The sequence below is a fragment of the Rutidosis leptorrhynchoides genome, chromosome 6 (assembly GCF_046630445.1).
Source record: "Rutidosis leptorrhynchoides isolate AG116_Rl617_1_P2 chromosome 6, CSIRO_AGI_Rlap_v1, whole genome shotgun sequence".
Classification (NCBI taxonomy): Eukaryota; Viridiplantae; Streptophyta; class Magnoliopsida; order Asterales; family Asteraceae; genus Rutidosis; species Rutidosis leptorrhynchoides.
Window position 1 is genome coordinate 396,544,317 of NC_092338.1, and position 10,578 is coordinate 396,554,894.

At 37.5% G+C, this 10,578-nt stretch overlaps 1 protein-coding gene across 1 annotated transcript; it reads left to right on the forward strand.

Annotated features, from left to right (window-relative positions):
• Window positions 1-604: 604 nt before the first annotated feature.
• LOC139855839 (S-adenosylmethionine decarboxylase proenzyme 4-like) lies at window positions 605-1,639 on the forward strand. The gene has a single exon (XM_071845083.1). It carries the CDS (start codon window positions 605-607, stop codon window positions 1,607-1,609), a length of 1,005 nt encoding a protein of 334 aa, XP_071701184.1. The 3' UTR covers window positions 1,610-1,639.
• Window positions 1,640-10,578: the final 8,939 nt, after the last annotated feature.

Below are 10,578 nucleotides of genomic sequence, written 5' to 3' on the forward strand. Positions count from 1 at the left end.
TTACACTGCCTGTTCATGTTAAATATTTAACACAATGCAAAATCATTGGTTAGAGAAGATAAAGAAGTCCCCTATGACCAATTAATCATCTTCCTCAATTAAGCTCCTTAATGCATAAAAAAAAAACAGGATGGCCTTTGTCTTTTATGTAAAAGTTAAAAAAAGAATATACATATTAACATTTAATGTAAAGAGAATCTGAGTGAAAGTTTATGAAATATCCCTTTCCAAGTACACTTTGTGGGCTTAGTTTATGTAGTTGAGTGAACCTAGTTAGTATGTGAAATTGCACTAGCTAGCAGACACAATGTAATTAACCAGCACCAACTTTATCATCTTTTGGTGAACAATAAATTGTATTATTTAAGTGCTTGCCAAAAACAAACAAGCAACAAAACAACCAAACCCAATAAGCACACTATATATGCTCTCAATCATATCTCTTGGTTGCCTAACCCGCATGCTTCAATTCTCAACCCGACCCACCTTTTAATTTTCTCTCTCCATAATATCACCCCCTATATAACACTCTTTAAACCACCCCATTCTTTTAATCCAAACTCACTCACTCACTCATTTTATAAACCCTAACTTCCTTTTTTAAATGGCTGTTTCTGGCTTTGAAGGCTTTGAAAAACGCCTCGAGCTTCAATTCTCTAGTAACAACGACTCGGTTATCGATATCGGTCTTCGAGAACTCGATTTCAAATCACTTGAACACATTCTTCATCAAGTACAATGTACCGTTGTTTCGGCCCTTGGTAACAAACACTTTGATTCATACGTTCTCTCTGAATCCTCACTATTTGTTTACCCTAATAAAATTATTATCAAAACATGTGGTACTACACAACTTTTAAAATCTGTTCAACCCTTTATTTTCCATGCCGAAACCCTAAATCTTCGATTAATCGCGATTCGATATACTCGCGGTAGCTTTATTTTCCCACTAGCTCAACCTCATCCTCATACTAGCTTCCATGAAGAAGTTTTGTATTTAGAGGATAATATTCCAAAATATTTGTGTTATAGAAAAGCTTCTGTGATCCCTTCAAAACTTACTTCACATTCATGGCACGTGTTTTCAGCCGGAATCCTAGAATTTTCCGATGACGTGCCGTACACTGTCGAAGTGTGCATGACGGATCTTGACCAAACCCTAGCCCGGAATTTTTTCCGGCATCCGAATGATGGAAAAAACGGCGATTCGGCCGGTAAAGATATGACACAAATAACCGGTATTAATCGTATAAATCCTAATTCGATAATATGTGATTTTGCATTTGATCCATGCGGATATTCAATGAATGGAATCGATGGTGATCGATACTCGACAATTCACGTGACACCTGAAGATGGTTTTAGTTACGCGAGCTTCGAATGTGATGGATTATATAATGATGACGTGGCGGAAATGGTGAAAAAAGCGGTTAAAGTATTTGGTCCGGGAACAGTTTCGGTTGCTACCACGAGCGCTGCACGTGACACGTGCATGAGAATTAAGGGCGTGATTGAGCAGATTGGGATGAAAAGCCGGAGTTGTATGATCGATGAGTTTCCGGCAGCCGGAACAGTTGTGTTTCAAACGTTTACCCGAAAGAGAATATAATATAGGAAACGGGTCAAGTCGGGTTGGGTCAGGGACAAAGAGTGCATGCATGATGACTATGATGATGATGTTATGATATAGCATGAGTGAAATGTAGGAAGAAAATATGCATGTCATAGGATGGTGGGGTTGACTTGTGTAAAAAGATTTTAAAAAATTAAAAAAAGAAAAATAGGTAAATGGGAGATGGGCCAATCTGACGTGGCAATAATGTGAAGGGATGGTGTGTGTGGGATCAACATATCATGATACTCTACCCCACTTTATTTTGTCACGCCTAAGATTTTGAGGAATGTGTTTTTTTAAGTAGTGGGAAATATTTGGTTAAATCATATTCTTTTAGTGAAATGAAATAGTTTTGTTTTTATTATCATTAATTTATAATTTATTATTGTAGTTTTTATTTTTATATTTTTACAAACGTATATATAATGGTGATGATGGTATATGTTTTTTTAGACAATGATAACCATAACCGTAAAAGTTATAGATAAATATTAATTGGAAAGTTAATATTTCAATATAAAACAACATATTTCATGAATAAATTTACGCCCCAAATTTAAGTATGAAAAATGTTATAAAATGAAAAATTTACACTTTACAATAAAAGTTAATCGTAGTTGTAGACGTTTATTCTTAGGATCTTAGTTCGCTTGCAATATATCCAAGAGGCGGAATACACTAGAATAGAGTTAAACCGAGATATGGGTCGTTTTGGGATCGAATAGATCAAACCTAGAATCAAAACTAGATTAGATCTACACCTAGACGATATATTTCGGTGGTATATGGTGTTAGGGTTCTCTGGAGACGAAAACCTACGACTTAGGGTAAATAAGACGAGTAACCTCAAACAATTAGGCTAAACCCGTATATATACTGCCTACCAGACACACTCGGTCGAGTGTGTCCCTCAGTCGGTCGACTGAGTAGGACAGTCGGTCGAGTGTGTATACACACTCGGTCGACTGTCTGAGCAGTTTAACTTATTGATCATTTAACAAGTTAAGTACGCACAAACACAAATGTAATCAATAGCCTCGAGTAAACTTTATTACATAACCGAAATGTGTTAAACATAAAGACAAACAACGGCTGGAGATTCATGCACCAACAAACTCCCCCTAAGACCTAGCCGTTACACTAAAGCATTCAGTTATCAATCCGTATAAGGATCTGTCACCCAATTCTTCAGATAGCAAAGTTTGACAACTCTGCAATACTGTTCAGCTTGCACACGATTCTCTGGGCGATACAGCATCCTGTTGTAGTCAAGGGTAAACATATCTTCTTCACAGCAATTTCTCAACCAAACTGGATCTAGAACCCTTATACTATCATTTTCATCTCTTCCATCTTTGTCTAACACAATAACCACTTCCTCCGAGCGTTCATCATAATACCACCAACGAAAACGAGGACTGAAGTGCTGCGACATCTTCCTCACGGGAACCTTTCGCATATACTTCACAGGTTGATATTTTACTATCTTCCTTCTGACCCCTGTTTTCCTGTTCGTTCTGTAAGACATCTTCGGAAACTGAGGACGAAAACCTAAGAAATTAGGTGACTGATATGATCTTCTTATCTTACGAACCAAAATATCAGGAATTCCACAATAATCCTGATACAACATCTTAAGTTTGGCCACCTGCATAAACTCAAAATAAGGTAACGTTTTGAATTCGTATGGAGATTTGATATAATCCACTCCATGTTCTTTCTTGATCGCATATAAATCAAATTCTTTAATATAAGCCCAGGCTATTATCTTTCCCTTAACACGTAAACTCTCACAGTGCTCGATAAACTTTAAAAATTGCGGCTCCACCTTAGGCTTCATCACATACTACCTAATCCGCATCATAATCTTCCATTCTTCTCCCAACACTTCAACCCTTTCTTTGTTGATCTTCACCGGCAAGAAACCTTCTGGTAACACACTCTCTTGTTCTTTCTGTTCCTTTTCATTACACTTTCTGTTCAAAAGCTCATCATTCATCTGAAAATAATCAGCAAAAGTTGGAAGATCATCACCAACACCTTCATAATCAGGATAAGGCTCGGTTGGCTCATCCTCAATAACAACTTCATCAAAAATGTTAACACATTCATCAAAAACATCAGTATCACTTATATCATCATCAAAGTTATGAGCCCCTGAAGTCGAAGCTTCGGTTAAAGCTTTTGATGCAGCGTCAGCAGATTCCTTAGCTTGTCGCTCTAGATGCTCCATCAACTCCTGCTCAGTTTCGGTGAGATCCGGAGGGATCTCCCCTTCTTCTAAATCAGTGTAAACAGTAGTGTGATTAAGACGATCCTGCATAGCTAAAAATTCAGAGACTGTTATAACTTGAAGAGGAGTTACATACAGCGGGTTATCCTCCGTGTAGCCTTTAGCAACTTCAACAGCCCTGTCTTCCTCTGCTTCACCAAAAGTAGCAAAAGGATCTGGTTCTCCATATTCCTCTTCAACCACAACCTTTTTATCCCATTCATTTAACCTCTCAGTCAATTCTTGATTTTGAGTCTGAAGAGTCAAGATTTCACCGGCTTGACTTCCCACATTTTTCTCTAGTTCATCAATCTTCAACTGTTGTCGATCAACTAACTTCCTCAACGCAGACATTTCAGTTTCTGTCTTCTTCTTGTCATCATCAGCAGCCTTTTGGAATTTAGCGAAATCAGCAGACAACTGAATCAATCTCCGGTTAAATATTCCTGTCAAATCACTTGAAGGAACCTCAGGATGTTGAGAAGCTTGAACTTGTTGAGAAGATGTAGTTTGTTGTAGTTGAGTGGGTGGAGCTTGAGTAGAACCACCAGTAGCTTGAACAGTCGGAGCAACCTTTGGCTGAGATTTTGTTGTGGAAGATGAACTTCCATCCTTAACCAAAATCTTCAAACGCTTCTGTCTCCCTCTTGTTGACACCTTAGGAGCTTCAGCTAACTTCCTTTTAACCAAATCCACTTCACTCTCATCAAGCACTGTTACATTCTCCTCATCAACTAATCGAGTACCAGTTTGTCTTGGCGGTGGCTGATTCACCTCTTCTCCTCCTTCAATAGTAATATCGGTCTCATCCCCAGAAGTACTATTCTCATAACGACAACTCAATCCTTCCGGACACACGTAATTCTCATTAATCAGATGACCGATCAACCCTTTCTCCGGAACCTCAACCCGGCTCTGCAAAAACCTGTTGAATGATTGATCATTTAAATGATTCTGCTTTAGCTCATCCTCAGGAATTTTCACTAACCCTTGAACTTGCTTCTCAAGCATAATCTGAAGAAACCTCGGGAACACCAGATGAATCTTCCTCTTAACATTCAGAACCATTCCATCAAAAATCACTTGAGAGAAGTTAAAATCAGCGTTCAAAACCAACGCAACAAACATAGATCTGTACTTTGCTATCATCTCATCAAAACCGCCCTGCATCGAGCTCAAACACCTAAGAAGAACGTACGTAAAGTATCGGTACTGTCTTGGAAGCTTCGTACGTTTAACAGCTTTGGTTATATCACCAGTATAACCACATCTTTTTAAACACCTTCTAACTTTCAGAATCGGCAAATCAGTTGGCATATCATCATTATCCGGGAACCCCAAATCTTCCCTGATAGTCTGTGCAGAAATACGAACAATCGTGTTATTGACAGAACTCAATATCACCTTCCTGTTATCTTCAGTAACAACTTGAGCAACCTCCCAGAATGTTCTCTGATGAGAATAATATGGAGTACACTCATCAGTAATAGCTTTAAAGATCCTGGAACGCTTCAAGAATGCAATAATCGGACCAAAACCTCCTCTTTGGGCCTCAGAACCCTTTTCATCAACACATGCAAGTACGTTTGTATCTTCTCGACCAATCAGACCTGGTAACTCAGAAGATAATGGGATTCGTGGTTCGCGTTCTTCATCAGATATCTGCTGTTGTTCTTGAGACATAGTGAATAGCTGAAAAACACTCAAAACAACATAACTAATAAGCATTTACCTCCATGTATCATGAGGTATCTAGTTAATTATACAAATCAATGGATAAACAAACATAACAAGCACATTAACTAATACCCACACAGTTACATCGTTCAGAGGTTATTGTTTATTACACACCATAGTACTAAGGCTAACAGACTAGCCTTATAAAATTACATAATAAACATAATTAAACATAAACACACGAAATCGCAAGCATTAGAATTATCCTTCAATAACTTCCTCTGGGACTGGCTTCAATTTGTAATTCGTGTCCTCAAAGAGATCAAGCTCATCAAATAAATGATTTAAAAGTACGGCATAGGGAAACGGTTTTTTCTCATTATCCAAAGTGTCCTTCATGATGTTAATGACAATCTGACTAAAATTCACCTTGATACGTTCCATAAGACAGTACAACAGAACAGCCTCAATACCAGATAGCAAATCGTCATTTGGATCTCTAAACACCATGTTTCTTTTGATAATCCTCATGTTAGTCACCAAGTCATCCCTAACATCACTATCTCTGATCTCAATTCTATTCGAACCAATTACATATCCTGGCTTAGTGATGTGTGAAGCCACCCCACCAGCATCAAATTTGCTAGAAATCTTTCTAAGATCTTTACTAGGACAATAAATCTTGGATCCCCAGTAATTCAATAGTAAGTGATCTGCAAAGTCATCTATGGTCCACTTATAGGCATTACCAAAGAAATTAGCATGAACATGCTTCTTCTCTATGGTCACACTAGAATAGAACTCTCGGATAAGCTTAGGATAGAAATGATTCCCTATCTGAAGAAATGTTAAGCAATCTAAACCTTTCCACTGATCTTGAGTGATCTGTGTTGCAACAACTTTGGTCTCTACATGGACAGGACTGTGTTTGGCCAAAGCTCTCTTACGTTCAAGATCATATTTCCAAGTTCCACTTAACCTACTACTTGGACCCGACATTCTTAGAGCAAAACTATACAAAACATTCAGTATAACATGATACGAACTCAACAAAACAATCAAAAATAGTAAAATTCAAAAATTAGGGTTTCTATACATTCGGTCGAGTGTGTATACACACACGATCGTGTGTGTCTTCGAACGGTCAAGTGTGTGAACTCACTCGGTCGAGTGAGTCACACACTTGGTCGAGCGTGTTCATCAGATCTGAGAACCCCAATTTTTCAAATCGATCAAATCTGTTGATTTTGCTTCAAGAACAGGTCACTAAAACATCTAAACAGGCCGATTAACAAGTATATAGCATCAATTTTAACAGATTAAGCATGTAAGGCACTCGATTCGTGTTTTGTAATTCTAATATAAAATCAAAGATTAAGAACAAATAGAAACGAGTTAGAATACCTTGTTAGTGGTGCTGTAATCACAAAAGAAAGATGTATCTAAAACTTGAGATCAAAAACTCGATCTACAACTTCGAAAAAAACAGGGTAAAATCCTCTCTATAAATCACCAAGTGTTCTGAGCCGTTTGAGACTCAAACCCTTTTATACCCACAGACACACTCGGTCGAGTGTGTCGCCTACTCGGCCGTGAATGAATACACACTCGGCCGAGTGTGTTTCAAACACATCTCATTATTTCACCAAGTCAGTCGATTGTGTGAGTAGGTCACACGGTCGTGTGTGTACACTCACTCGGTAAACTGTCTTTAGGGTTGAAAACTTAGGAAATTTCGATTTCAATTTCACAAAACCTTCCTTGTCCACTTCCCCTGGGACTGATCTCCACAGTATAAAAACAAATACACTTTGTTCCTTTAAGCTCTAAACAATTTATTCTCTAATTTAATGTAAAACATAGGATTCCTCTCACAGTGAACCTTTCCGAGAACTGAGTTGCTAGGCTTAATAAACAAAACAGAAAATCACATGCAACTAACTTATGAATGCAAATATTTTCGATTTTTCAGATAAGAATGCAAATGCAAATTTACAAAGCGAACTACTGTACAAGATTCAGCGTGTCATAATCAACAGTATTATTACAGACATAGTAAATAATTAACCTTACCGGTCTGTAAAAACCACCTTCTAACATCAAGTTCATTACACTAAAGCATAAGCAGATAAATGATGTTACTAGCACGAAAATAACTAATACAGCTTTTCATGAATCACACTAGGAGGGGCATAACACATGTATTAGTGAGTTAACATATCAAATTGAGTTAATCGAATGATTCGGGGATCAGAACTGAACTATGTTGACATGTTATTTCACAATTTATTGATTATCGTATTTGATAAAGCATATACACAATGACTTTCAAATATATCAGTAAACCTTTACCAACTTTCACCCTAGACTTCGATGATCACGTTATATTAATTACTTTAACATTTTTCAATGCCAGATTTTGATCACAAGGTCAGTCCTCATTTGAGATCGCACGATGTTTCAGGTAGAACAATTGAGCACAATATGTTGACGTTGTCCTCTTATCACATCAATGTACTTTCAATCTGATTGGACAGAACCATCTCACGATGTTTCTAGCAACCCTGTCTGCCATGAGCTTCTACCTTAAACTTACACTTTTCGTTTCAGATAACATTGTGTGTCTCAAATTTATTGCATACTTTATCAAGACGCATACCGGCCGCTATAAACCCCATACTTAAACGGAAATTGTATGATGTATGAAGTTGGATGGATGGTAGTGATAAATATATTTGAGTGATGGAACGCCAAGATACCTTCCAGAAGATATTCCCCTATCCAGGTAAATAGGTACAATCCCATACCACAGACAAAAGAAGTAAAGTTCACCAAATGTGAGGTGAACTGAATGATTAAAGTTCTCTGTATCTGATGATCTGATAAATTGCTCCCCCTCGAATGTAGAGAACTAAACCTTCCAAACAATTCTCTGATTGTAATATCTGTTGTCTCTGAAGCTTTGTTCAATTCTGGATCCATGATTCTCTTGCAGTAATGTGATGCATCATTTTATTTACAACTTTGACTAAATAAACATAAGCATAACATAACTTGCATCATTTTTTTTTTTTTTTTGGATTTTCTGATGTTGCCTTTTCTCCATAAATAAAACAAACAAAATAAATAAATAAATACAACTATACAAGATGATGATGCAACACTGTCGTTGACTTTAGTAGAAACTACACGGAAAACCAAACTTCTGATGTTGAAATCTAGAACCCGATGACGTTGCAAGATACAAATCATTATGTGTCTGTGAAACAAGACTGCACTTCTCAACCCTTTTAGAAAAAACACCTCCCTTTGGGCACCCGATATGTATGTTGTTGAACTTCGGTCCAAGTAATAAAGGTAAATAGAAACAAGTATGCATCCTAGACAAAGTATGCTCACCTTGGGGACTCACAAAATTATCCTTTGCTACCGAGTATAAATCGTAGTAGGGGAGACCTCAATCGTCTGTTGAGTTTCTGAACAATCATTTCTCAGTACATATTCAGTGATAAGTAGGTGACTACCCTCAACCGCTGTAAATCTTTCCATGATTTCCTCATCATGATATTTACGTTTGTTAGTGTGATCATCTCTATCTAGAATTAGGCCAATAAAGTCCACTTACACATTATCAGTCATCCTGTATTACTCGTTGTTCACAACTTACATGTCATTCAGTATTGCAATCACTTCCCCATAACATAGAATAAGTAACTCATTTTCAGGTTTTTCAATTTTTATGGATAAAAATTGAAAAACATAAGCAAACATGCATAAATATCATGAAATACTAACCTATCATGCAAATGACACGAGAACATGCAAAAGACCTGCAAACTACCATGCAAAGCTACACATATTATACAAGAAGTTTCAAGTTCTTCACAACTCAGTCTCATGGTTAGGTTCCTCTGTGTTAGGAACCTCAGTTTCAGGAACCACGTCAGTAAGCAATTTAATACCTATTTCCTTTAACAGAAAATCAAAGCGTGGTTTATCAAAAGCTTTTGTGAAGAGATCAGCCCTTTGGGTTGTAGTGTCTATCTGCACTACATCTATCAGCTTTTTCTCATAGCAATCTCTAATGAAATGGTATTTAATCCCTATATGTTTCATTTTAGAATGATTTACAGGATTTTTAGTGACAGCTATGGCAGCAGTATTATCAACATAAATAGGAGTGTTAGAAATTTGCAAACAGTAGTCACGTAGTTGTTGTTGAATCCAGATAACCTGAGATGTACATCTGGCCGCGACAATGTATTCTGCTTCACAAGTGGACTGAGCCACTGTTGTCTGCTTCTTACACTGCCAAGTAACTAGTTTGCTACCAAGGAACTGACAATCTCCTGATGTTGACTTGAAATCCTTCTTGCACCCGTCATAGTCAGAATCACTGTAGGCTGTGAGATCAAACCCATCCTCACACGGATACCATAACCCTAAACTCAGTGTATCTTTCAAATACCGCAGAATCTTCTTAACCACCAACATATGATGAACATTAGGATTCGCCTGATAACGGGCACATAGACAAACCGCAAACATGATATCTGGTCGAGAAGCTGTAAGATACATTAGAGAGCCTATGATTGCCCTATATAATGTTTGGTCCACTAAGGCACCCTCACAATCAGGTGATATCCCATGATTCACAGACAACAGAGTCTTAGCAGGTCTTTCTGCTTCCATTTGAAACCTCTTCAGAATATCAGCAACATACTTAGTTTGATGCAAAAAGATACCTTTATCCGTCTGAGCTACCTGCAGACCTAAGAAAAACTTTATCGTTCTCATTGAACTCATTTTGAACTTCTGCTGCATGACCTTCTCAAACTCATCAACCATTCCCTGATCTGTTGACTCGAAGATAATATCATCAACATAAACCTACACTAACATAAGATGGTGTCCCTTCTTCTTAATGAAAAGTGTTTGATCAATGACACCTCTCCTAAAACCGTTTTCAATCATGTAGTTGGACAACGTTGCATACCATGCTCTAGGAGCTTGG